General features: G+C 58.2%; 2 protein-coding genes across 4 annotated transcripts in view; one reads left to right on the forward strand and one right to left on the reverse strand.

Annotated features, from left to right (window-relative positions):
- DNAH1 (dynein axonemal heavy chain 1) overlaps positions 1-15233 on the forward strand; it is a 68937-nt gene extending 53704 nt beyond the window's left edge. Inside the window, exons 51-77 of the mRNA XM_061195421.1 lie at positions 31-202; positions 1200-1391; positions 1795-1905; positions 2707-2892; positions 3326-3517; positions 4927-5094; positions 5184-5375; positions 5555-5686; positions 6161-6286; positions 6930-7049; positions 7172-7321; positions 7416-7576; positions 8410-8635; positions 8773-8968; positions 9282-9433; positions 9965-10161; positions 10409-10553; positions 10811-10969; positions 11053-11184; positions 11574-11744; positions 11828-12007; positions 12076-12252; positions 12880-13050; positions 13169-13299; positions 13649-14000; positions 14321-14555; positions 15112-15233. Coding sequence (XP_061051404.1) covers positions 31-202; positions 1200-1391; positions 1795-1905; positions 2707-2892; positions 3326-3517; positions 4927-5094; positions 5184-5375; positions 5555-5686; positions 6161-6286; positions 6930-7049; positions 7172-7321; positions 7416-7576; positions 8410-8635; positions 8773-8968; positions 9282-9433; positions 9965-10161; positions 10409-10553; positions 10811-10969; positions 11053-11184; positions 11574-11744; positions 11828-12007; positions 12076-12252; positions 12880-13050; positions 13169-13299; positions 13649-14000; positions 14321-14555; positions 15112-15233 — 4648 coding nt within the window. The remainder of the gene's footprint in view (positions 1-30; positions 203-1199; positions 1392-1794; positions 1906-2706; positions 2893-3325; positions 3518-4926; positions 5095-5183; positions 5376-5554; positions 5687-6160; positions 6287-6929; positions 7050-7171; positions 7322-7415; positions 7577-8409; positions 8636-8772; positions 8969-9281; positions 9434-9964; positions 10162-10408; positions 10554-10810; positions 10970-11052; positions 11185-11573; positions 11745-11827; positions 12008-12075; positions 12253-12879; positions 13051-13168; positions 13300-13648; positions 14001-14320; positions 14556-15111) is intronic.
- Positions 15234-16791: 1558 nt separating this feature from the next.
- BAP1 (BRCA1 associated protein 1) lies at positions 16792-24531 on the reverse strand. Of its 3 annotated transcripts, none has more exons than XM_061196932.1 (17): positions 24431-24531; positions 24303-24332; positions 24139-24193; positions 23016-23148; positions 22570-22689; positions 22038-22099; positions 21810-21952; positions 21457-21535; positions 20872-20995; positions 20414-20561; positions 19755-19939; positions 19178-19311; positions 18205-18683; positions 17930-18090; positions 17564-17656; positions 17359-17431; positions 16792-17145 (listed from the first exon to the last, which is right to left on the reverse strand). In XM_061196932.1, the coding sequence occupies exons 1-17, from the start codon at positions 24465-24467 to the stop codon at positions 17012-17014; spliced, it is 2190 nt and encodes a 729-aa protein (XP_061052915.1). In that variant the 5' UTR covers positions 24468-24531; the 3' UTR covers positions 16792-17011. The 3 variants fall into 3 exon arrangements, with proteins under 3 accessions (XP_061052915.1, XP_061052914.1, XP_061052916.1); XM_061196931.1 differs by having other exon boundaries at positions 17513-17656; XM_061196933.1 differs by lacking the exons at positions 23016-23148; positions 24431-24531 and having other exon boundaries at positions 17513-17656; positions 24303-24321.
- Between the last annotated feature and the right edge of the window lie 2163 nt (positions 24532-26694).

Below are 26694 nucleotides of genomic sequence, written 5' to 3' on the forward strand. Positions count from 1 at the left end.
AGGGCCTCATTTGGACTCCCACCTCCCCAGCCCCATTGGAGAGGTCTTCCGAGCTCACCTAAGGCAGTTCCCCTCCCTGGTCAACTGCTGTACCATCGACTGGTTTAATGAGTGGCCAGCAGAGGCCCTGGAGTCTGTGGCCACCATGTTCCTGAACGAGATCCCAGAGCTGGACACCACCCCCAAAGTAATTGAAGGGCTGGTAGGTATCTTGGTGAGGAGCAAGCCCTTGTGGGGGACTGTGTAGGTTCGGGCTTGGGGTCACCAAGGCCTGGGTAAGAGTCCCAGGCCCACCACTGATGGGAAGCCTTTGGGCAGACAGCTTTGCCTGTCTAAGCCTCAGTTTCCTCATCTGTATAATGGGAGTGCCACAAGGTTGTCACGGTGATGCAGGAGGCTGGGCACACAGTTACACAGTCACTGTTTATCTTATTCCCTGAGGGCTCCATGGAAACTTTCTTTAAAGAGCCGCCTGCTATAGGGACTTCCCTGACGGTCCAGTGGTTAAGATTTCGCCTTCCACTGCAGGGGGTGAGGGTTCAATCCCTGGTCGGGGCGCTAAGATCTCACATGCCTCTGCGACAAAAAACCAAAATGTAAAGCAGAAGCAATATTGTAACAAATTCAGTAAAGAGTTTTTTTAAAAAAAATGGTCCACATTAACAAACAAAGAGCCTCCTGATACAACCCAGAGACTACAGATGGGGTGGGGGGTAGATTTGTCTGGTCCAGCCTGAGAGAGTGATGGTCACCTGGGGGCCAAGAGCTAGGGTGAGCCCATTTCTGCCCAGCTGTGCTGAGGCCTTGGGCCCTCCCTCCCCACATCTACAGCCTCCGAGAGGGGCCCTACCTTAGGGCTTTCTGAGAGAGGCAGGTCATAGGGGCTGTGATAAGAGCACTGGGCCAAGAGCTGGGACACATCTGGGTCCAAGTTCAAAGTGAATTCTGCCCTTGACAACTGTGTGAACTTGAAAAAGCCCCTTGATTTCTCTGGGTCGTGGGATTTTTCGTCTGCAGAATAGGTGACCTTTACCTGGAGGTCATGAGGATCATAGGAGAGAGTGAGTGTGAGGGCCGTTGAGGTTCCTGCACGTGGCTCCCTCCCCAGAACCAGGCTTCAGTGGCTTCAAGGGCACCCTGGTGCCCCATCTTTGCTGGGGGCTCTACAAGACTGGCATCAGTGGTCTGCTCCCTCACAGATTCAGGTTTGCGTGTACATCCACCAGTCAGTGGCCAAGAAGTGTGTCGAGTATCTGGCCGAGCTGGCCCGCCACAACTATGTGACCCCCAAGAGCTACCTGGAGCTGCTCAATATTTTCTCCATCCTCATCGGGCAGAAGAAACAGGAGCTGAAAACCGCTAAGAACCGCATGAAGAGTGGCCTCGACAAGGTGGGCCGGGGTGGGGCCTTGTGGGCAATGGCTAGCTGCCCGTGGTTCTGCCCATGCAGTCTCAGTCCTGACCCCGGAGGCCCAGCCTGGCCTTTCAATTGGCAGCCCACAGTGTTTAAATGGGTGGCTTCCTCCCTCACCAAAAGAGCAAAAGCTGCTGGCCAAGGTCAAGGCCAAAGCAGGTCACCCCAAAGATTTTTAGGGGACTTCTCCCTTCCTCTGGGGGCCACTGGGCAACCTGGGGGCCACTGAAGCTGCTGGCCACAGCCTCTCACTCGTGAATGAGGGCGGCCCTGCAGGGACTTCTCCCCTGCCCCCTCCAGGCCTAACTCACTCTCTGGTCCCCATCACACCGTCACACCGGATTTCCTCTCTGTGCCCCCCGCTGCCTCCCACCCCCCAGCTGCTGCGCACTTCGGAGGACGTGGCCAAGATGCAGGAAGAGCTGGAGATTATGCGCCCCCTGCTGGAGGAGGCTGCCAAGGAGACCACGCTTACCATGGAGCAGATCAAGGTTGGGGGTGCTCCTGGCCCCCTCCCTGACGGCTGACCACGTCTGAGGATGCTCGGCATCCCCATGCAACTACAAGATCCCTAGCTGCCCGGCCTCACAGGTTGCTTAGCCTCTTGGTGCCCAGTTCCCTCATTCAGTCATGTGTTAATTCAACAAATGCTTGCTCAGAACCTATTCTTTGCCAAGTGCTGCACTGGGCAGAGGATATGGTGATGAGCAAGACAAATCCAAACCCAATAATCACAACACGGACTGAGCAGCAGGGCAGCCACAGTTAGCGGTGCAGAGTCTGCCTGAGTCTCCCTCTAAGATCCTCTGAGTCTACAAGAGGGCCCACATTTGAGGGCCAGTCCTCACAGCAGCCTCCGCAGGTTTGCGTATTCATGATGGCAGCTTTCTGGCAGAAACAATCATGTCCTGCTCTACAAAGGCAGTGGTATTGAAAATTTTTCCAGCAGATGGAAAGAAAGTGACTTGTGGGAGGGGAGTGCCTTTCTCTGTTCTGCATGGAGGTGCCCTGTGGGTGTAGGGGGTCCTGCCCATGGGGCAGTTATGCTCAAGCATGTAAAGCCCTGAGCCCCATGCCAGGCCCACGATGAGCACTCAGGATTGGAAGGAGTTCCTAGCACTCCCAGATCTCCATGGGCTGTCACAGCCGAGAGGGTCCTTAGAGAATGGGGCATCCCAACCCTCATTTCCTTCCACCTGGGGAGACTGAGACACAGAAAGGAGAAAGGGGAGGAGGGCACACCTGTCCCTGACACGGGCCATCACTGGGTCCTCCCTACTTCTGGTTCCTAGGTGGACACAACCATTGCTGAGGAGTCCCGGAATTCAGTGCAAGCAGAGGAGATCAAGGCCAATGAGAAGGCCAGGAAGGCACAAGGTATTGCTGACGATGCCCAGAAGGATCTGGATGAGGCTCTGCCCGCCCTGGATGCAGCCCTGGCCAGTTTGCGCAACCTCAACAAGAATGATGTGACCGAGGTGGGTGGCTAGGCACCTCCCAGGCTTTTCTTGGCATCCCTCCCTGGAGCCCTCTTGGGTTCTGGCCCCTAGGCCCTCCCTCTACATATCCCTTGAGGGTCATGTGTCAAGGGATGAGGGCAGAACTAGAGCTTGAATCCAGCTGCCTGCCCTTACCTCCTTGTATCAGCCCCCAGGGCCCGGGCAGGTGCATGAGGAGGGCTTTGGGCCTTGAGAACTGAGCGTACAGGGCCTCGTGGCCAGGCCTGGGTATATGGGGGAGGAGTAGTTGTCATAGGCTAAGGCAGACGTCGGGGGATCCCCGGGTGTGCCCTTGGTCTGTAGTGGTAGGGACTTGGTTGGTGGGGCCCACCCTGTCTGGCGGCTGTCCCTGCCTGGAGGTACCCACTCCGTGATGGACCTCCCCCTTCCCCACTCTTGGCCTGGCCCACAGGTGCGTGCCATGCAGCGGCCACCCCCAGGCGTGAAGCTGGTCATAGAAGCTGTGTGCATCATGAAGGGCATCAAGCCCAAGAAGGTGCCTGGAGAGAAGCCTGGCTCCAAGGTGGATGACTACTGGGAGCCAGGCAAGGGGCTGCTGCAGGACCCCGGCCGCTTCCTGGAGAGCCTCTTCAAGTTTGACAAGGTGAGCGTGCCAGACACCCGGCCAGCTGGGAGTGAGTGAGGGCAGGACCCAGCTGGGCAGAGAAGTGGGGAGAGGAACCGGCTCCCTCCCCCTCCAGCGCTGGGGCCTCCGTCCTGTCTCACTCTGCCTGCAACACACGCAGCCCTGTGGCCACAGAGCTGATGGGGCCAGATCCTGGCCCAGAGAAGCTCTCCAGCTGGTGGGGGCAACAGACAGACCAACCAACAGATGGGTGTTGAGGAAATCAGGACCTGGGAAGTCTCCTATGCCCATAGGACATCACCCACAGTCACTCCAAGGCTCCGCAGCCTGGAGATTCTCTCTCCTGCTCTTTTCTCCCTGAAACCCCCATGGCGCTGGCCAAGACCTTCCCTGGCTGCTCAGTCATCGCCTCTCCCTCAGCCTCAACACCTGAGGTTTAGTGCTTGTCTGTCTCTGGATTTCTCTGCCTTCCTGTCTATCTGGGGTTCTCAGTATCCATGGGCATGTGCTCTCATGGGGCTGCTTAGGGTTAGGTCAGCCTGGAGCCCGCAGCCCTCTTGGAGGGCCCCTTTCCAGCCCAGAAATTAGTTCCACGTGGGCCCCCCCCACCCCCACCATGTGTCAGTGTTGGAGCCCTGGGCACGTCCCAGACTGCACTGGGAGGGCAGAGACAATGGCCCATCTCAGTGACAGCTGGACTCTGTATGGGCTTCCCCATCCCTCTAATTGAGCCCAAATCAGGAGGCTCACGGCCAGCACTCAGGTTCCCCTGGTCCCAAGCTCTGACCTCTGGGAGCTCATGAACAATACAGATTCCTGGGCTCATCCTGAATTACAGAGCTGGATTCTCCCAGGGTAGGACAAGCGCTTCAAGAGTATGGTGAGCTCTCGGGGTGGGGATTATTACATTTGAACGTGAGCCAGGGTGGGCATCAGAACCACTCACTCGTCTCCATATAGGCCAGGAAGGAGCCCTTGTCTCTAAATGGGTTTTAAATGGGGCCTGCATATTATCAGATCTTCTTTTTTTTTTTAATTTTAAATAGTTATTTATTTATTTAGGCTGCACCGGGTCTTAGTTGCGGCATGCATGCGGGATCTAATTCCCTGACCAGGGATTAAACCCGGGCCCCCTGCACTGGGAGCGCGGAGTCTTACCCTCTGGACCACCAGGGAAGTCCCTGTATTATCAGATCTTGAGGTTGTGTCATTTCTTGAGAAAGAAGAATCTCTGATCATATTATTTGAAATCCTGGAATACAGAAGATCCTCTTCTGGCCAGCTTTTGTGGGTTGTGTTTATTCCCTAGGGAGGACACCTGTACTGAGGCCTGCACGGGGCATAGCGGCAGGAGCAGAATGCCCCTGCAGAGCCTTCTCTGTCCTCCCTGGGAAGCAGCCCCCTGAGCCCATGGTTCCCATCCCCAGGACAACATTGGGGAGGCGGTGATCAAAGCCATCCAGCCATACATTGACAATGAAGAGTTCCAGCCGGCCGCCATCGCCAAGGTGTCCAAGGCCTGCACCTCCATCTGCCAGTGGGTGCGCGCCATGCACAAGTACCACTTCGTGGCCAAGGCCGTGGAGCCCAAGCGGGTGAGGGCTGGGTAGACCTGGGGGGCAGGGGAGGGGGCGTGGGCTCCTCTGGGCACCAGGAAAGCTGGTCCTGCGCCCTCTGCCCACAGCAAGCCCTGCGGGAGGCCCAGGACGACCTGGAGGTGACACAGAGGATCCTGGAGGAGGCGAAGCAGCGCCTGCACAAGGCGGAGGATGGCATTGCCACGATGCAGGCCAAGTACCGAGACTGCATCGCTAAGAAGGAGGAACTGGAGCTGAAGTGTGAGCAGTGCGAGCAGCGGCTGGGCCGCGCCGACAAGGTGTGAGGGCCTGTGCTGTGGCAGGCCCCCGACAGGCTGGAAGGGCCCGGGTGGTAGGGGGGGTCCCAGGGTGGCTGTCTACACACCCCACACCGGCCACCTCGGGGACTGCGCCAGGCAGGGACACCCAGGCCCCCGGCCCAGCCTCCCAGAACCCACCCCGTGGGCTGTCCTCGCAGCTCATCAACGGACTGTCAGACGAGAGGGTGCGCTGGCAGGATACGGTGGAGAACCTGGAACACACGCTCGACAACATCTTCGGGGACGTGCTGGTGGCTGCCGGCTTTGTGGCCTACCTGGGCCCCTTCACGGTAAGGAGCCCCCGGCCCCGCTTTGAGGCCTCACCTCCACGAGGGGTGGCCTGAGGGCGGCTCTTCTCTCACTCATTCAACAAGCACTGCTCAGGCGCCCCGTCTGAGCCAGGTGCTGTTCCAGGCACTGGGGATATGGCAGCTCACAAAACAGCCAGAAAACCTGCTCTGGTGGGGCTGGCCTTCTAGAGGGAAGTGTGAGCTCACACTGCCGTGCTTGCTGTGTGCCTCTCATTCAATCCTCACAGCTGCCCTGACAGGTGGGCATTGTTGTTCTTATGCTGGTTTCACAGATAAGGGGCTGAGGATTGTGGAGGCCGAGGATGTTCCCCAAAGTGGGGCTAGAGCTCAGGCCTCCGTCTCCATGTCTGAGCTCTGACCTCTGCACAACTGCTGAGCGCTGGGGTACAGGGGGAAGTGGGAGGGCATCGCGGCTGTCTCGGTGGGGTGGCCCTGAGTCTGGCATCTCCCCAGGGCCAGTACCGCACGGTGCTCTACGACAGCTGGGTCAAGCAGCTCACGACCCACCATGTCCCACACACCTCCGAGCCCACGCTAATCGGGACTCTGGGGAACCCCGTGAAGATCCGCTCGTGGCAGGTGCCCACCCCGGGGGGCTGGAGCAACTGGGCTGGGCCTGCAGTGTGGTCGGGCTGGGCCAGGAGCCTCCCGCCTCCCTCCCACCCTCTTTCCTGGGTCTGCTTAGAGATGCATCTCCTGAGCCTGCCCGGGGCCAGTCAGAGGCTGGTGGGTAGGAGAGGAGAAAGCCGAGCAAGTGGCACAGATGCTGGCTAACTGTGGGCAGAGAGGTCAAGGGGTGCTTATGAGAGTGGGGGTGGGGTGGGAGAGCAGTGTCCAGAGTGAGGGTTACGAGGTCGTGTCTGAGCTAGACCTTGGAGGACAGGTAGAGCTGGCACAAGGAGAGAACCAAGAGGCTTAGGCAGAGGCTGAGCGTGAACACAGTCCGGGAGGGCTGATGGGCTTTACTGGCTCCATGAAGATGGTCTGACTGAGCAAGGACTCAATAGGCAAGAGGAACAACTGGCCCAGCGAAGGAGGGTGTCGGGAGCCAGCCAATAGGAGGGAGACCAGTACTGGGGGCTGAGACCTCAGGACTGCCCTCCACCCTCAAGAGGGTGCAGTAAGGAGAAGGGAAACACAGCCAAAGCACAAGGCTGGGAGTAGCTGATGTACCAACTGAGCCTGCTGTGTGAGACCCCCGACCCAGCCCGGTCCCCCACAGGTTGCTGGCCTCCCCAACGACACACTGTCAGTGGAGAATGGGGTCATCAACCAGTTCTCCCAGCGCTGGACCCACTTCATTGACCCTCAGAGCCAGGCCAACAAATGGATCAAGAACATGGTGAGCCCACCCACCGGGTGCCACCACCCCACCCAGCGGGGCTTAGCAGGTGCAGGGGGAGTAGCTGAGCCTCAGGCTGGTTCTCAGCCCCCGCGGCCCCCACCCGCCCCCTGTGCCCACAGGAGAAGGACAGCGGGCTGGATGTGTTCAAGCTGAGCGATCGCGACTTCCTGCGCAGCATGGAGAATGCCATCCGCTTTGGCAAGCCCTGCCTTCTAGAGAATGTGGGCGAGGAGCTGGATCCCGCCCTGGAGCCCGTGCTGCTCAAGCAGGTGGGCCTGCAGCAGTGGGGGTGGGGGCGGCCCCCTTCCCCTGCCTCACTGGTGAAGCCCAGGCCACAGCGCTTGCCCATCCCACCTGCCACAGACATACAAGCAGCAGGGGAACACGGTGCTGAAGCTGGGAGACACGGTGATCCCCTACCACGAGGACTTCAGGATGTACATCACCACCAAGCTGCCCAACCCACACTACACGCCCGAGATCTCCACCAAGCTCACCCTCATCAACTTCACCCTGTCTCCCAGGTAAGCCCTTGGTCCCTGGGCCCCCGAGCATCAGCTCTGCCTCAGCCTGCCTGGCTGCCTCCTCCCACCCCCAGGCAGAGACTCAGTGGGTTTCCCCCTGAGGCCCTGCCAGCTTCCTCCCAGGCACTCTGCATTTCAGGTCTTTCTAGCCCCTCCACCAACTCCCTTTACCTGCCACCGTTTCCACCTGAGAAACCCCACCCTCAGATCATCCTGATCCCTGTTCAGGAACCCCTCCCCCAGCCTCCCTGGCCAGCACTAGCCCCACCTCATCCGGATACCCTTTCCCCACAGCCCTTGCTGAGCCCTTGTGCACTCACCCCCAGAGCTGTCCTGGAGCCCTGTGGGGGGCATACTCTGGCTCCCTGCACCCAAGCCGTTTCCTGCCCTTGCTGCCCTAAGCCCAGGCACTATAGCTTTTGCTGACCACCCACATAGAGTGCTAAGGCCTCCATGCCAGTGGCCACTATGAACCTCTCCACAGACAAGGGGGTGAAAACATCCTTAAGTCCTGTCCCTCCCCATCACCCCCAGCCCCCTCCTGCTGAGAGGGAGTTTTTCAGAGACCCCAGCAACTCACATGTTCAACTGCCTGGCCCCTGCTGGGATTCCAAGCTGCCACCTGAGGTCTCACTGAGAACTGGTCACTTTGAAGCCAGGCTCTGCCTTAGCCCTGCAGCCTGAGACAGAGGCCAGGCCTCCCAGGCTGACACCAACAGGGATACTAGGCTCTTTGGAGCCCCAGGAGCACAGGTACATAGGTGAGTGGGCTCAAGGCTGGCCCTCCAGGGCCCACCAGGTGTCACAGACATAATGTCCCCTGCCCCTGGCAGTGGCCTAGAGGACCAGCTGCTGGGCCAGGTAGTGGCTGAGGAGCGGCCTGACCTTGAGGAAGCCAAGAACCAGCTGATTGTCAATAATGCCAAGATGCGCCAGGAGCTGAAGGACATTGAAGACCAGATCCTGTACCGGCTCAGCTCCTCTGAGGGCAACCCTGTGGATGACATGGAACTCATCAAGGTGCTGGAGGCTTCCAAGATGAAGGCTGCTGAGATCCAGGTCAGCAACTGCCGGCCCACCCCTGCCTGTCTCTCCCCACCTGCCCCAGGCCTGCCCCCTATCCCCACCCACCTCTGCCTGGTGCCCTTTGACAACCTACCTGGGCCTGACCAGCTCCCCCTGTACTGCACCCCCAGGCCAAGGTCAGGATTGCAGAGCAGACAGAGAAGGACATTGACCTCACGCGCATGGAGTACATTCCCGTGGCCGTCCGCACCCAGATCCTCTTCTTCTGCGTGTCTGACTTGGCCAACGTGGACCCCATGTACCAGTACTCCCTCGAGTGGTTTCTCAACATCTTCCTCTCAGGCATCGCCAACTCAGAGAGGGCAGGTAGCCCTGGCACAGATGCACATGTTGACACAAACACCAGGCTCTACCCTGGCACAGGTGTGACACACCTGGATGCATTTCCACAGCAGGCACACACACGTAGACTCACACCCATGTCCACTCATACACACCCTCATCAGACTTACACTATGTAAGAACACACGCCCCTCCTACCCTCCTCGGAGCAAATGCCCCAAGGGGGTGCCCAGACTGCCCCTTTGGCTACTGGGGAGACGGGCTGGGCTGGGCTGGGCCCCAGGGATCTTGCTTCCCTCCCTTCTCCCTGCACTGCCATCACCCCTCTGCCCTGCAGACAACCTAAGGAAGCGCATCGCCAACATCAACCGCTACCTGACCTACAACCTCTACAGCAACGTCTGCCACAGCCTCTTCGAGAAGCACAAGCTGATGTTCGCCTTCCTATTGTGTGCCCGCATCATGATGAACCAGGGCAAGATCAACCAGGTGTGTGATGGAGGGGTGGCCAGTTCCTTGCTTGAAAACAGCCAGGAGGCCCTGGGTTAACTATGGCCCAGCAGCTCCTGTGCACATGTCTTCTCAGAGCCTTGAGAGTGCTGGTGAGCACAGAGACAGTCCTGAGCCTCCCGGCTCATGGTCTCATGAGCCCCAGGTATTTCATGGTGCGTTGGAAAGCACTGAGAGTCACAGCCACCACTGCTTGAGCCCTCACTGTGTGCCAGGTGCTGGGATCATAGCTACCCTCTGACCTACCCCCACAAAACCCCTGGGAAGCAGAATTCTGATTCTTCCTACTTTCCAAGTGAGGAAACAGAGGCTCAGAGAGGTCAAATCCTTTGCCTAAGGTCACACAGCCAGGAAAAGGGAAAGAGGTGACACTAACCCAGACCTGTGCAACTGTCACCCCCAAGGGGAACTCCATTTCTCTGGCTGAGGATGGTAGGGGAGGCACTGCTGGGTGGGGCGCTGGAGGCAGGCCTCAGGGCCTGGGCACTAGCCTCCCCTGTCCCTTGCCAGAGCGAGTGGCGCTACCTCCTGTCCGGGGGCTCTGTCCCTGTCATGAGTGAGAACCCTGCCCCGGACTGGCTGTCAGACCGGGCCTGGCGAGACATCCTGGCACTCTCCAACCTGCCGGCCTTCTCCTCCTTCGCCCTTGACTTCGTGAAGCACCTATCGGAATTCCAGGCCATCTTTGATAGCCCTGAGCCCCACCGGTGAGCTGGGACCCAGGGCACAGCAGGGTGGGCACATCCAGGGGCTGAGACCCAGGAACAGGCTTGCCCTGGAGCCTTCTCTGAGGGGCCACACAGGGTTGCCCTGCAGCTGTGACTACATCTCTTCCATGCCCCCGGCCATGTACCCCTGGACACCCCATTCTCCCCTGCTGTCCAGCAAGCAGAGACCCTGTGGCCAGTGCCCTCCCACAGGTTGGCTCTCAGGGGGACGTGGGCACTGTTGCAGGGAGCCCTTGCCTGGCATCTGGGACCAGTACCTGGACCAGTTCCAGAAGCTGCTGGTCCTCCGCTGCCTTCGTGGGGACAAGGTTACCAATGCCATGCAGGACTTCGTGGCCACCAACCTGGAGCCACGCTTCATTGAGCCCCAGGCAAGTGCTGTCAGCCAGCACCTGGGCTAATCCCCAGCCTGGGTCCCAGGATCCTGGCTGCACCTGGACAGACCACTTTGCAGCCTTGGTCAGGCCAGGACCCCTAGCCACCCCAAAAAGCTCTGAGAGGTTCCAGGTCCCACCAGGAAGCCCCTCTGGGACTACTCTGGGGGCCCCAGGACCCCCCTACCTCGCCCTGGTTGCCTGCCCCTGAGGAGAAGCTCTAGGTGGCCCCAGCATCTCTCCCTGCCCTGCAGACAGCCAACCTGTCATTGGTGTTCAAAGACTCCAACTCCACCACGCCCCTCATCTTCGTGCTATCGCCTGGCACTGACCCGGCTGCCGACCTCTACAAGTTTGCCGAAGAAATGAAGTTCTCCAAGAAGCTCTCTGCCATCTCCCTGGGCCAGGGCCAGGTAAGGGCAAGGGGGTGGGGGAGAAGGGAGCTGGTGGGCTGGGCCAGCTGGTCCCCCACCACTCAGCACTCCTGTCCCCACAGGGCCCTCGGGCGGAAGCCATGATGCGCAGCTCCATAGAGAGGGGCAAGTGGGTCTTCTTTCAGAACTGCCACCTGGCACCGAGCTGGATGCCAGTCCTGGAGCGCCTCATTGAGCACATCAATCCCGACAAGGTACACCAAGGGAATACAGTACATCCATCCAGGACTGATAAGGCTAAATGAGATCGTCCCACAGAGCACTCAGCCCAGCCACCGGCACACAGTGGGCGCTCAGGAAGTGACATATGTAACACATATCAACTAGATTAATCTTCCCAGTGGCCCCCTCAAGTTACTGCTACCAGTGACTCGCCCAAGGCCACCCAGCACAGACGGGTGACCCTGGGACTTGCCGAAGCCCATGTTCTTTACCAGTGGTCCGTGCAGCCTGGTCTGGCCCAGCCCAACCCAGGGGTGGAGTCAGGCTGAGGGTGGCCCAGGGTCCTTGGGTAGGAGGGAGCCTGGTGTTGGGGCAGCCACCAGGTACGGGTCTCAATGCTCACGTGGAGCGTGGCCACCAGGTGCACCGGGACTTCCGCCTGTGGCTCACCAGCCTGCCCAGCAACAAGTTCCCAGTGTCCATCCTACAGAACAGCTCCAAGATGACCATTGAGCCGCCACGCGGGGTCAAGGCCAACCTGCTCAAGTCTTACAGCAGCCTCAGCGATGACTTCCTCAACTCCTGTCACAAGGTGAGACACACTTGGCACCCCCAACCTGCCCCATCTCCATCCCCACCCTTCACGCCCCTCCGCCCCGCCCCCACCTCCGACAGGTGATGGAGTTCAAGTCCTTGCTGCTGTCTCTGTGTTTGTTCCATGGGAATGCCCTGGAGCGTCGTAAGTTTGGGCCCCTGGGCTTCAACATCCCCTACGAGTTCACGGACGGGGATCTGCGCATCTGCGTCAGCCAGCTCAAGATGTTCCTGGACGAGTATGACCACATCCCCTACAAGGTGGGCTGGGGATGGGCTGAGGGTGGGGAGCTGGGTGCCTGTGGGGGCCTGACCTACCCACCCCGTAGGTCCTCAAGTACACGGCAGGGGAGATCAACTACGGGGGCCGTGTCACTGACGACTGGGACCGCCGCTGCGTCATGAACATCCTGGAGGACTTCTACAGCCCCGCCGTGCTCTTCCCCGAGCACAGCTACAGTGCCTCGGGCGTCTACCACCAGATCCAACCTACCTACGACCTCAACGTGAGCACACACCGGGGCCGTGCTTTAGGCGGCCTGCCAGGCTGGGGTCCTGGGGTGCCGTGAACACCTGGGTGCTGGGAGACTTGGCCCCTACCGGCCAGTAGCTCCTTTTCATTGATTGATCCATCCCACAAAGATAGCCCTGGAGCTCAGGTTCTGTGGGCAGACGCCAACTCCCGCCTCTCAGCCCCTGCCCGAGAGGACTTAGTGAGGCTGGGAGGGGGCGGGCGGCTCATCTGAGGCTGCCAGGTGAGGCAGTGAGGCGGGAAGCAGCCCAGACCACAGTCAGGGAGGGCTCCCTGAGGAAATGATGCTTCAGCTAAGATGTGTGAGGAGCAGGCAGGCGCTGGGTGGAGCACCCCAGAGTGTGGGTCAGCAGTGTAAAGGGCCTGTGGCAGGAGGGGCTGTGACAGGTTTGAGCAGCTGAATGAAGAAGCAAGGAGCTAGGCAGCAGGGAGGAGTGGGCTAGGAGGGAGCAGAGGCCATGGAGTCCCGAGGGTAAGAGGGAGATGCGTAAAGCTTGCAACCAGGGGTGACGAGTAGGGGATGTGCTCAATTGGAGGGCTGTCCCGCAGGCTGGAGGTAGAGCAGGGCAGGGGCTTCAGTCGCAGCCCTCCTACCCTCCAGGGCTACCTCTCCTATATCAAGAGTCTTCCACTCAACGACATGCCTGAGATCTTTGGCCTGCATGACAATGCCAATATCACCTGTGCCCAGAATGAGACCTACACCCTGCTTGGCACCATCATCCAGCTGCAACCCAAATCATCCTCTGCAGGTGGCCAGCGCCGGGAGGAGGTTAGTGGCAGCAGGGGAAAGGGCCCAGTGGTTGGGCAGGACCAGTCTCCTATCCACCATCATGCCTGTTCCCCTGTGGGAAGGAACTCTGCGCATGTAGAATTCTTTGCGCCCACAGATAGTGGAGGATGTGGCCCAGAACATTCTGCTCAAGGTGCCTGAGCCCATCAGCTTGCAGCGGGTGATGACCAAGTACCCTGTGCTGTATGAGGAGTCAATGAACACGGTGCTAGTACAGGAGGTCACCCGGTAATCCCCTGCCACCCCCAGCCCTGAGTCAGCAGGCCACTGGGCTGTAGAGAAATGACAGCAAAAGCTACACCAAGTGCTATAAACCCATTCTCTAACTCAGCCACATTTTTATTCCATTTTACAGATGAGTAAACCAAGGCCCAAAAAGGTTACATGACTTGTCTAAGGTCATACATTTACTAACAGCCAGAGCTGGAATTTGTACTCAGGCCACTCGACCCCCCCTCTATGCTCTTAGCCCCTATGTTCTGCCATTGTTTTTTTGTCTGTGGCCTATAACTGGGGAGTGCAGATATGGCCACACGGCCCCAGACCACTGCCTTCCTCCTTACCACTGGCTCCACAGGTACAACCGGCTGCTGCAAGTGATCACACAGACGCTGAGAGACCTGCTCACGGCACTCAAGGGGCTGGTGGTGATGTCCTTGCAGCTGGAGCTGATGGCTGCCAGCCTATACAACAACACTGTGCCAGAGCTCTGGAATGCCAAGGCCTACCCATCACTCAAGCCGCTGTCCTCATGGGTCATGGACCTGCTGCAGCGCCTGGACTTCCTGCAGACCTGGATCTCCAAGGGCATCCCGGCCGTCTTCTGGATCAGCGGCTTCTTCTTCCCCCAGGCTTTCCTGACAGGCACCCTGCAAAACTATGCCCGCAAATCTATCATCTCCATTGACACCATCTCCTTCGATTTCAAGGTGTGGACTCAGCCAGGGCCAGGTCAGGTGACAGGCTGGGGTGTGGCCCAGGCAGGAGGAGCACGGAGGCCACAGCTGGCTGGCAGAATCAGGGGACCCCTGAGAGGGGGTTGGGGGACAGGGAGAGCCAGGACAGAAGACACCGTAAGCCCCAGGGAAATCCCTAGGGGCAGAGCACAGACTGTAGGCTACTAGATGAAACAGCAGGTGAGGCGGGGAGGCAGGTAGAGCCCTCAGAAGGGTGCTGTGCCTCCTGACCCAAATCCTAACCCAGATTCTGGGTGTTTATATGTGAGGGGGCATCTGTGTGCCCACCACAGGTGATGCGCCAGTCAGTATCAGAGCTCAAGACAAGACCCAGAGAGGGGTGCTTCATCCATGGGCTGTTCCTGGAAGGTGCCCGATGGGACCCTCTGGCCTTCCAGCTGGCTGAGTCTCGGCCCAAGGAGCTATACACAGAGATGGCCGTTATCTGGCTCCTGCCAACGCCCAACCGCAAGGTCCAGAACCAGGACTTCTACCTGTGCCCCATCTACAAGACACTGACCCGTGCTGGTATGGGGCCCAGGGCGGGGAGCCTACACCACAGGTGGGGGCCCAGGGTTGGGCCAGTTAGGCTCACCCAGGTTAGCTGAACAGGATGGCTGACAGAGGTCAGTCAGCACTCCTGAGACTGACTAGGCCAGGACAGAGCTGGGCCAGTAGTAGGCAAGGTGATGCCCAGGGGCTGGGCCCAGTCTGTGGGGAGTGGCCCCTGAGCTCACCATCCTCTTGCCTCCCTTAGCAGACCCACCTTGGGTCCTGGGAGCCCCAGCCTGCCCATGGAGGTTCAGAGGGGGTAACCGAAGCCTGGAGAGGTGGGGTGGGCCTGGGCTGGGTCCACAGGGAATGAGCAGGGGCATCAACTCGCCCATTCCCATCCTCAATCGTCAGTGCAGTAACTGAGGGCAGGCCTGAGCCTTGGCCACACTCCCCAGACAGGCTTCCTCTTGGGTCAGGTCCCCTTCCTTGTCCCAAGCTCAGTCTGCCAAGTCCACTGCCTTTCTTTATACCCTGTTCCTGCCCTAGTTGAAGCAGACAACTTAACCTTCCCCCTTCTTGCCTGCTCTAGGAACACTATCAACCACAGGCCACTCCACAAACTACGTCATTGCTGTGGAGATCCCCACCGACCAGCCCCAGCGACACTGGGTAAAGCGTGGTGTGGCCCTCATCTGTGCCCTGGACTACTAGACCCAGACAGAAGGGCTGGGGCCATTAAAGTTGCATTTCCTAAGCAGTCCAGCTGAGCCTTAGCTGCTTACACCAGGCCCCCTCTGTAGAACCCACTGCCAGGGAAATGGTGGGGGTGAGAGGCTACAGTGGCCTCAAGAGAAAATGTGGTTAGCAGGGGGAACAGTGGTACAGTTGGCAGTTTTGACCTGCAACAAGGGAAGAGAGGTGAGCCTTGCAAGGTCCCAGGGCCCCTCCAGGGACTGTGCACCAGGCAGGACTAGAGACAGAGGCGCCACCTCCACTGAGTCCCAACACCTCTCCAGGTTGCAAAGCTGTCAGATCTGGTGAAAGCCATGGCCCTCTCCTCCCACAGTACACCTTGCACACAACTCCTCAGATTCCACAGCCCACCCAAAGCCCCTCCTCAGTTCAGACCCTAAGTCCCAGGCCTAGGGTCCCAAGAACCTCTGCCCCAGAAGGCTGAATGCCCGAGAATGCACTCCCCTTACCTCTTTGGTCACACACAGGGCCCTGGGCCCAGGTCTGGTTAGGTCCTCACTCCCACCACAGCCCTGGCCTTCAAACCTCAGGCCAGCAAGCACAAGAGGGCTCATTTTTTAGGAGAGTTTTATTCATTCATTAGTCCAATATTTACAGGGGCCAGAGGGGTCGGGCTATGCTTAGCGCAGAGAGGCAGCTGCCATGCCTGCCAGCTGCCCCCCACCCCGGTCACTATGTACACATAAGGGGCCCGCCTGGATCACCTTCAAAGCCACCTGGCAGAGGCCATGGGGCTATGTTTGGGGCCTGAGCTCCAGAGGCAGTGCTGGGCCCATTAGCCCTTGGCATCAGGCCCTCTGGGAACATGGGGCTCCAACTGGTTGTCTTGGTCCTATTGTCCCCCACCCTGAGTGCCTTGCAGAAGCTGAGAAAGCTGGCATGGCAGGGAGAGCTGAGTGGTGCCAGCTTCCTGCAAGCAGCCCTGTCTCTGCTGTCTCTAAGAAGAGGGAGACGTGGTAATACTGAGGGGCGGGCAGAGGCTCCTCTGAGCCCAGGAGCCCAAGGCAGGCCCCTTGCCAGGGCCACAACACTGAAGACAAAGAGCCCAGGGCCTTGCCACAGAGAGCAGTCTTACCAAGCCTGGCCAAAGCCAGGCCACCAAACAGCTCAAACACTTCTCTCTGCTCAGGCCATGGGACCCAAGCAGGCTGCTCACCCCACCCCCGCTGGAACACCCCACTCCCAGTCTAGCCCAGCAGCCAGGTCCCTGAGTTTGGAGCTCTCCCAGGAGGAATGAAAAGCAGACCTGGCTTCCTCGCAACAGGGACAACTGGGGCCAGAGCAGCAGGGCCCCCAGCTGTGACCCTGCAGGAGTGACCCTGGCCCTCCAGGATGACAGCTGTTAGGAGAGAACTCAGAGTCAGGAAGCTGACTATGTCAACACAGTGGTGGCAAGATGGGTTAGAGCCCAGAAAAATAGACGTCTCTGTAGGTAAAATATATATTCTGCTGCCCAGGCAGAAAGGCCAGGTCCTGCCGCTCCACAGCCGGCTGTGGAGGAAGCTGCAGCACCTCCCTGTGCCCCAGCTCCTGCTTCCAGAGCATGACGGGGCAGCCCTGCCCTGGCAGGCACTGGGGCACCGTGCAGAGAATCCTGGCCTGGCTCCTATTCCCAGGGTCTGGGCTCTCTGACTGGAACTATTCGGTAATACTGGGAAGAGGGGGAGTGGGCCAGGGGAGGGCCCTGGTGAGGGCCGTGTGGCAAGAGTGAGCGGCAGGGTCAGGGCCAGCAGTCCTCACTGGCGCTTGGCCTTGTAGGGGCGTGAGCGTTTCCGCCGGTCAGGCTTCCGCTGCTTGTGGAGTCGGCCAATGCTGACCCCCTGGCGCCGCCGCACCGAGATGTTCTGCTCCACCAGGTTGGCCAGCATGCCTGTGGAGAGGCGCAGGCCCTTGAGCGGGTGGCTGGATGCCCGGCAGCCACACGCTCAACTGGCCACAGCCTCCGGTCAGAAGCTGAGGCTCTCTCGGCCCTCCCTGAGACTACAGTCTGCTCAAGCCCCGGCAGAGGCCTGAAGGAGGGGGCCTGAGGGCCAGGGCTCTGAGCAGGGCATGCCAGGTAAGGTGCAGCAGTGAGACCCCTCACCTTCCTGAGCCAGCATGGAGATGAAGGTGCAGATGAACTCATCATAGTTGTGGGTTCTTCTCTGGTCGTCGATCTGTGGGAGAGAAGAGTGAGGACGTGAGGATGCTGCAGCATCTCCCCAGAGCAGCCACCAGCTGACCCCAGCAGGTCGCACCTCTGGGAAGACAGGCGGGCAGAGGACCAGGCAGCTGGAGAGAGGGCCCACCTTGAACTTCTTCCTCTTCTCCACCTCTTCCTTGAGGCAGGCCTCATAGTTTGCAATCTCAGCCTCCACACACTTCAGCAGTGCCAGCAGCTCCTGCCAAAACCCAGCAATTGCACCCGTGGTGGGGGGGCTGGCCAGCACCAAAGCCCCACTACCAGCAGGCAGCTAGAGGCAAGGACGAGCAGCCAGAGTCCCTGGAGCCTATCGAGGCCCCTGCCGCCACCCGACCCAGACAGGCTTCCTGGCACCTGGCTTCAGCCACCACCCTTCACACCAAAATTCCAACTAGGAACCCAACACCTGGGCAGCAGTGCCCTAGGCCCTTCCCTTGTCAGTATTAGAAGAGAAAGCTGCAGAGGGGCTCACCTTGGGTGAGTACTTCTCCCCGCTCAAGGGCTCACTAGGCCTGACCAGCCCAGGCTTCTCTCTGCTGTCCACAGTCTCCACCACCTCTTTCTCCTCTGGGCTACCAGACCCCTGGCTGCCTTGGCTCGGTCTGATAGAAGGTGAGGAACCCTTCCCACTCTCTGGGAAGATAAGGCACGAGAAGACCCATCAGAGTGCAGGACACGTGGTGGTCACTTGGCCACCTCCCTCCTCAGTATGCCACTGGGAGGCCAGTGACCCAGCCCAAGGCCCACCTGTCAGTGCCAGGGGACTCAGCACACCGTCCTCAGCCAGGTGCAGCAGGCCCGTGCTGATGACAGGACCCAGGTCGCGTACAGCACGATTGTAGCGTATGCAGTCAACACGCAGCAGGCTGTCATCCTCTCCAAAAAGCACCTTGGAGATGTGGGAGGTGACGGGGCTAGAGGGCCGCGTGGGGTTGGCCGAGCGGATAGGCGAGCGTAGTGGCGAATTGAAAGCGCTGCCGATCTCAGAGGCTGTGTCAGTGCTCTCATTGCTGGGGGTGGGCGAGGGCTGTGAGTGCGTGGGCACTGCCACAGCCGGACTCCCGGCCCCGCTGCTCGTCTTGATGGACAGAGGAATTGAGAGGTCTTTCTGGGACTCTTTGAGCTTCTCGGCCAAGACGTTGATGGTGTTGGGCTGCAGCACCGACAGCTGCCCATCCCCAGAGCCACTCAATGGCCCCGGTTTCCCCGGCCCCTTTCGCTTATACCTGTGGGGCCCAAGGAAAGGTAAGCCAAGGGAATGGGCCAGGTGACCACGTTCAGCAACGCCCAGAATGACCTGAACACATCTTTGCCTCCAGGGACTGACCCTGAAGCTCCAGCAGCCTGACCTGGCCGTGCCAAGCCTGGCACACTGAGCTCCGACAGCTGCAGCCAGGTGTCCTCAAAGGACACCTCCTCTATTCCAGCTGTCTCACTTCTGGCCTTTTGCCAATGCCGGTTCTTCCAGCAAAGATATCCCCCACCCCATCTCTCAAGGCCTAGACAAAAGGCCTTGATGTCTGGTTAAATGTGCACGGCCCTCGCCCAAGCCCTCCAAAAACTTCTTGGGACCTGGAATCGGCCCCTTCACGTCAGCCTCCCCAGGGCCCTGCACTCAGCAGGCATTCCGCATTATCTGCTGAACGGCATTTTCTGGGCTGGAAGATTCAAGATAGGATCTGCAACACTCAGCCTCCAGCCTTACAGAGCTGGGGCTGACCTGATGGCGGAGTTGGTGTTCTGCACGTCATCCTCCTCGTCATCCTCGTAGTCATCCTCATCGTCTGAGTACTGCTGGGGTGGGCGGACTGGAACTCGGCTGCGGCCCACACCTGCTGCCAGGTCTTCCTCCTCCTGGGGGAGAGACCCAGGGCGGCCATGAGCCAGGGTGGAGACAGCAGCCACAGCCAGGAAGCCAACATGGCTCTCCAGGTTCAGTCCACTGAATCCCTCCAGGTGCTCCAGAGCCCACCCACACTACCTGCCTACATAGGGCTTCTAAGAGAAGCAGAGTGCCCTGAAACACCTGCATTTATTTTGCCAGTAGAACCCAACCCATAGAGCTGAATCCAACCCCATGCCCTAAACATTTAGTCCCACAGCCATGAGACAGAGTTTAAAGTCAGAGGAGCTCTCTCTGCCTCCCTAAACCCCTGCCATCATAGGGGCTTCTGAGTGTCAGACAGAGGAACCTGGATATCTAGGCCCCGACAGAAGGCGAACACCAATGAATCACCTAAGGAAAGTGCCTGTTGCAACCTCTCAAAAGAATCCTGGAGGGAATCCTCCCAGCTTACCTGCATGGGGGACTTGGCATAGTTGTGATTGTCCAGAAAGGCTGGCAGCCGCTGGACGATAGGAGTGGGGTTTGGGGGAACCCCATTGATGCTGCTCCCTGGAGGCTTCACCACCAGCTTGGGTTTGCTGGGAGGGCTGTGGGTCGGGGCTTGTGGGCACGAACCAGCCACCTCCTCCGCGCCATCTGAGAGGGCGAGGGGCATGGGCAGGACTTTCAGCCAGACCCTCAAGAAAAGCTGTCCTCAGCCCACTGTCTCCCCAGTCCTGGGGCACAGCACTGCTCCCCTTCCCTTCTCAGAGAAGAACAGCAGAGACAGCTGATGGGTGGAGAGTCAGCAAGCTCTAAGGCATGGGGCCACAGTGAGGCAGGAAAAGGATGAGATGAAAAAAAGGAGGCAGAAAGAAAAAAACTTCTAGAGAGGCTAGAAAGGGAATATACATTAAGGAGAAGGCTTGGGGGACTGTGGTAATGGCAGCCCTTTCCAGGTGCCTTTGTTTAGGGAGGGACTGCTCTTCCTCCATGTTCCGAGGGGAGAGGGCTGTAGGCACCAGGCTTCAGACCTCCTGCAGGAGCCTCTGAACCACTGCCCAAGTGCCTCCATAGAAAAAGACTTGCTCTGCTTGGGGTGGCTCTGAGGCCCATGAGAGGCTCCAATACCTGTGTGGGTGCCCTCAGAGGCCGCTGGGGCCCTGCTTGTTTCCAGGGCCAGAGGGGACTTGCTGCAGACTGGTTTGGTCTCTTCAGGCAACTGTGACTCTTGAGACTTGTGGGTCTGAATCAGCTCTGGCTGCGTTACCCTAATCAGCTGAAATAAAAATCCAAGGTGCAGAGGAGTGAAGGCAGACCCTAGCTTCTACCTTGGACAGCTAAGGGCCTTGGCTCTACTCACTCACTTAAAGGGAAATAAAACAGCCAAACCTCCTTTCAGAGGCTATTCTCCCCCTCCCCACGCCAAGTCCCATCACCTTTCCCACAAAGGGAGCAAAGGAAAGGAGTGGTTAATTGAAGCCCAGATCCACAATAGAGAGTAATGTGGCAATCAGACACAGACGCCCCAGTGGAGGGAAGGAGTGGGTGGCTGGGCTGGGCAGGGCCTGGGCAGGAGGGGTACCCACCTGCTGCAGGGCCTCCAGTACTGTCTGACGGTTCACCTTCAGCACGTGCAGCCTGGCCTCATACTTGATCCTGCGGTCGGGCACCACCGCCATCAGGTTGAAGCGGATGTCATGGTAGGGCTCCCTGCGGTCACAGCCGTGGCCGTGAGAGCAGCTCTCACCCTGGCCCCACCATCAGGTTGAGGCAGATCTCCTGGCAGGGCTCCCTGAAGTCACACCTGCAGCCACAGGTACAGGCCCCACCCCAACAGGCGGGCAGCAGCTGGCCATGCACACCAGGCACCTGAGCTGGTGCCTTCCAACAAGCTGCGTGAGGGGCCTGTCAGGAAGTGAGCCAGCACACGTGGGCCACCCGGGGCTCCACCAAGGCCTGCCCCTCCCCAGGCTATCCTGAAGCAGGCCACACGCAGCCTGAGTGGGAAATAGGGCAAGGAGTTGGGAGCACAAGATCTAATCCTGATCTTGCCAGATTCATCACGTGGCCTTGCACAAGCCATCTGGCCTCTCTCTGCCTTGGTTCCCTCTTCTGTGTCCCTCCCAATGGGGGCACAGCTCCAGAAGGTAGGGCAGGCACAGGGCCCTTACCCTGCAGTGGCGAGCCCGATACGCTCCATGATGACCCTCCGGGCCTTGTCTGTCCACTCCTCATCCTCCCCCCAAGGCCCTGGGGAAACCAAGACAAGGAGTCAGTAGGTAGGAAGCCCTGAGCTCGGGCAGGCCAGCAGTTGGAAGGATGATGGAGAGCAGGTGACCCAGAGAATCAGGGGCTAGTTGGACAATGCAGTACAGGGTGCCATCCTGCCAGAACCACATGTCTTCACGACACCCCCGCCCCACCACGCCCCACCACTGGGTCCCAAGCGCTTGAGGACCCTGAGCCCCACCTCCTTAGGAGGTAAGCAGAGAAATCCAATGGGCCCCCAGCTCAGAGTGCCTACCATGGTCAATGGGGTAAACCTTCAGCCCATCCAGCTCAAAAAGCCGGCCTGTGATAGGCACATAGCTGACAAAGTGGAATGCCTCCATGGTCCGCACGGCACTAAGGCCATTCTGCTTCTCGGGGAGATGGCGTGGCTCAGGCCTGGGGAAGGACACAGTCAGTGCCCAGAATGGTACAACCCCCTTCCTTGCCCCCACCCCCATCAGTTCCCACAGCTCCCACACACCTGGCATGGCTATTATGTGCCTTGGCCAACTCTGGAGCATTGCCAATCGCATATCCTTTGCTCTAGAGGGAAGAAAATAAGGCCACATCAGAGCAACTTTTCAGGTGGGCCTCGGGTGGGAAACAGCTCAGGAGAACAGGCCTGGGGGCATTCGAGGAACTTGAAGAAGCACAGGTGGCCTCTCCTGAAGGCCTAGTGGGGGCAGAAAAGAGCTCTGGAGCCCCCAAAAGATGGGCTGTACTGGCCTTGCATGGTAATCAGTGGACACTGGACAACAACATTGCCTGATAAAGTCCTAATAAGGTGTCACTTAAGGAATGTTCCTCTCTTCCCCAGGTCTGTCTCCTTTTCTGACAATTGGGCCTTAAAAAAAAAGTTGACTTACACAATTAATTTACAGGTCAAATATAATGTAAATATCATTTGAAAAAGCCTCATAGTGCCAAATGCCGTGTGGTGGCATTATCAGTGGCAGATCTGGTGGTCACATCTGCCTAGTCAGCTGAGTCAGGATCAAGGCACTGTGGCCTACCTCAGGGCTGAAGCCTTTGGTGAAGTCCTTCATGCGACTCAGGGTGGGCCCCAGGTCCACATTGCTGCAGTTGAGGAGCACGCTCAGCAGGGCATGAGTGGCACAAGAGTTGGGGATCAGCTGTGAAACAAAGAACAGTCACCCATCCACAGCATCCCTCACCCCAAGCCCATACTCATCAGGAATGGGGACCCAGAGAGGGACAGTCATGTCTGGACAATCCTCATCAGCTCCCCTCATCTTTACCCAACATTTGTTTATTCAACTAAGTACCCATCAGGAGTCTGGGGACATGGAGAATGGACTCAGACATCACCCTGCTCTAAAGAGACTCCCTTTTTTAGTGAATAAGAGCTCAGTTCCTTCTGCCTTCCCCCACTTCCACTTTCCAAGCGAAGAAAACGGCAGCATCCCACCCTCCAGAAAGAACACAGAGCCCAGCAGACCTGGTGGGCAAAGAACATGTTATTCACAATATCATCATCAATCACAGATGTATCATCCACCAAGGTAGAGACCTTGCGACGGGATCGGCGCTCTTCGATCCATTTGAACAGGAAGATGAATCCATACACGGGGCTGGGGAAAGTAAGGGACAGAGCTAGACCAGTCAAGTGGGGGAAGGCAATCTGTATTCCCTTTCCTCTCCCCTATTCCTTTGCACTGTGTTACCACTCAGGTGCCCTTCCTGTGATCCCACCTCTCCCTTGGCTTCTTCCCAACGCTGCCCAAAGCGGCCCTGAGCCCTCGCACCCCAGAAGCCCACTGCAGGCAGAGTCAAGCATCAGCCTCTGGCTGTGATGTTCCAGGAGTCGCCCAGTATCCTTATGAAGTCTATAGTTCTGGGATAAGAAAAGCTGGAACGATGGCTCAGGACCGGGTAGGAACAGAAAGTAAGGCGAGAACAATAAATGTGATGAGGAATTTAAACACTAATTCTCACTTGTGAAGCCCAGGGTCTGGGCCCCAGTGCAATCAGGGAAGTTAATGAACACCCATATCAGTCCCTTCTTTCCTGGAGGGAAAGAAGCAGACTTCTCCGTTTAGTCACTGTAGCAGTTCCTCCACACCTCTATTCTGTAGGACCACCAAGACAAGACCCTGACCTTGGTCACCCAGGAGAGTCCTTGTCAGATGCCACAAACCAACCAATCAATATGAGACCCCTGTGTAGGGATTAAAACCACTGGCACATGGGCACAGTAAAGCAGTCATTAATAAATTACAGCTGCACAAAAGGCACAGTGTGACCTGAGTCAAGAGAAGTGGGTTTCTGGCTGGGAGGCCACAAAAAGCAGATGAATTTAATCCAAGAGATGGTTAGAATTTGTATTGGAGGGAAGAGGCTACCACATAAAGGGAAGTGCTGAGGGAAAACTGGGAAAAACAAAAGCACAGCACCAGCTTCATCAGGAAGGCACCCAAAGAGGAGGGATGCTTCCTTATATGAGATTTTACAATTTGGAGCCCTGATACTACCTCCCTTGAGGAGCACTCTCTCCCGGGTCCCTCCCTAGCCCTCGGGGTGTAAGGGGCGGCCGAAGCCACGCCGCGTGCCAAGCCACTCACCCCTGGCATTTGCTCTGAAGGTCATAGATCTCCTCCACCTGCACCCCTTTGACACCTGCGATCAGGTAAGGAAAGAAGTCGGGAAGGGTAGCCTCTGGCTGTGGAGCGATGGCCCAGGAGTGGGCCCCCACAGCCTGGTTCCGGCGCGTAGGAGAGGCTCTTACCGAAATCTTCCACCAGGAGGGTGAAGAGGCCTGGGTGGGGCGACAAGAGGAGCGGGTAGTGGTCAGAAAGGCGCGTCTCGGACCCACCCGGCCTCCCCAGCTCCGGGCCTGCCCGGTCCCCTCCTCACCAGGGTCGCTCTCCAGCTCCAGCCAGCCCTTATTCATCTTCCCGCGGGGCGGCCCCTCAGCGCCATGTCCAGGCCCTCCCGACCCCCCGCCGACCCCCCGCCGCCCCCCGCCGGGAGCCCCCTCCGCCCCCGGGGCCCCTAGCCCCACACACAGACAACGGGCCCCGTCGCGTCACCCGCCCGCGCCGGCGGCACTACGTCACCTCTGCGCGACGATCGCCGCCCCGCCTCTGGCCTCGTCTTCTGCAGTTTCGACTCCAGACGCCGGCGAGCTCGCGCGGTAGTGCAGGGCGAGAAGACTGGGCAGGGCTAGAGCGCGGGTGGCGCGAGAAGGGGCGGGGCAGGCGCGCGGCCGTTAGCGCGCTACCGTTAGCGGTCCCGCTCTGCGCAACCGTCAGCGTCGCTGTGCTCCCCGCGGCTGCAGTGTTCCTGGGTCGCAGTCCGCGTGACCCGGCCGCCGTTGGCGTGCTCACCCCCTTCGCTGGCGCAGTCACCGCGCGGGGCGGCGGCCCGTGAGGTAGCTACCACGGCTTGCGGCAACGAATAAAGCTCCGGGACAGCGGCGCCCTCGGCGATAGCCGGGCGGGCGGCCCCGACCGGGAGCGGCCGCCAGTGCGCTGCCGTGAGGAGTGAGCGGCTGAGGCGACCTCCGGCCCGGCCTCGCACCAGCAGCCCGGCAGGCGCGACATGAGCCTGGTCTGGCATCTGCGGGATGCTCCTTGAGCCCCTTCTTCGGCTGTTACCTCCGGGGGATGGTTGTGGCCACACCGACTCGTATTTTCCAAATAAATCATTGTTTATTCTTGCGGTGGCGGGGCCGAATACACTTATTTATTTTTAATTTTCTCAAGTTTTACCCAGCACTTATCCAGTGAAACAACTCGCTAACCGTTTCAAGGGAGCATCCGCTCGGTTAGGAAATCTCAGACTGAGCAGCTTGTGGAAGCCAGCATTTGCAACGTCCTCCTCACATGCTTTGAAGATCCTTGCGTCTTCCTGTAACTACCACTGTGCGCAGAATCCCACTCAAGGAACGTCTTGGTCCAGCGATGCAAAGAACTGACGTTTCAAGGTTTTATTTCTGTTGCTAGATCTGGATTTCCCCAATGCCTCGGAACTGTTCAGTAGCCAGCTAAAGTGGATCCCCTAGTGCACGCCCTTCTCTCTCCTCTTCCAGCCTGTCCCAGTGCTTTTGTTGAGTGAGAAGCCATCAAATGTCATTACCAATGCAAGTGCAACTCATGGGTTAGAAGAGGAGATGGAGCCTTAGTGTGCTGAACAGCTAGTTGCCTGAGTAGTTACGTTCATGCAGAACAGTTGACAGTCCCTAAAGATGTTCATGCTCTCCAGCTGTGGTCTGAGGACATGGGTACTGGAGTGTGTGTCGCTGGACTGACCTGATTCACTCAATTCTCCTAAGAAATGCTATCCTCCTCCTCTCCCCTGACTTGACACAGTCCTTCCTTCAGAGGAGTGCTTTTTATTTCTTTTGTCCCCATTCCCATTCAGGGATTTCCCCCTTAACCAATGAAAACTGTGAATTTATAGCCAGCTGACATTGGTCGGGGGAGGAGTGGCAGGGTGTCTTTTCCACTTCTGGGCCTTTTAACCTTGGTTCACATCTAGAGGAAGGTTGAGAACAGGCCAGACCTCAGTGATCATCTGAGCCTGGTGAAAAGAAACGATAGGAGCCAAGGGGTGATTTGTCAGGGTTATATCTTGGCTCTCACTAGAGGGAGGTCTCGCTTTTGGCAGCCAGAATCTCACAGGCTCCTTTTCCTAGGAAAGAGTTACCTAATCTAGCTTTTCCTGGGTGGAATTAAGGAACTTAAACTTGGGGGCAAAAGGAGGCATTTTTCCTGAGTGCTACCTCATACATTTAGTAGGCACAAAGAAAGCAAAGAACCAGTTAGCCAGTTCAAGCAATAGTTCCAAGTTCTCATACCGCTGTGGTGTATCGGTAACTGTGATCTTGAGCAAGTGCCTCTGTGTGACAGTCTCATCTTGTGCCTCAGTCTCATCTTGAAAATAGGGATAAAATGGTACCTATTGCCAAGGGGGTTTTCGAGTTAAATGTAAAATGCCCAGAACAGTTCTGGGCATGATTTAATAATTATTGGCTATTACTGGCATTGATACTGGGCATGTCCCTTTTATTCTGTCACATGGATGGGGAGGTGAAGTGCACTGTTGCTTTGGCCCTGTGGAACTTGATAACCAAATGTAGAATTAATTGCTGACTTGTTTATATTTATAGCTGGAAG

Source organism: Eubalaena glacialis, chromosome 7, assembly GCF_028564815.1.
Source record: "Eubalaena glacialis isolate mEubGla1 chromosome 7, mEubGla1.1.hap2.+ XY, whole genome shotgun sequence".
Taxonomy (NCBI): Eukaryota; Metazoa; Chordata; class Mammalia; order Artiodactyla; family Balaenidae; genus Eubalaena; species Eubalaena glacialis.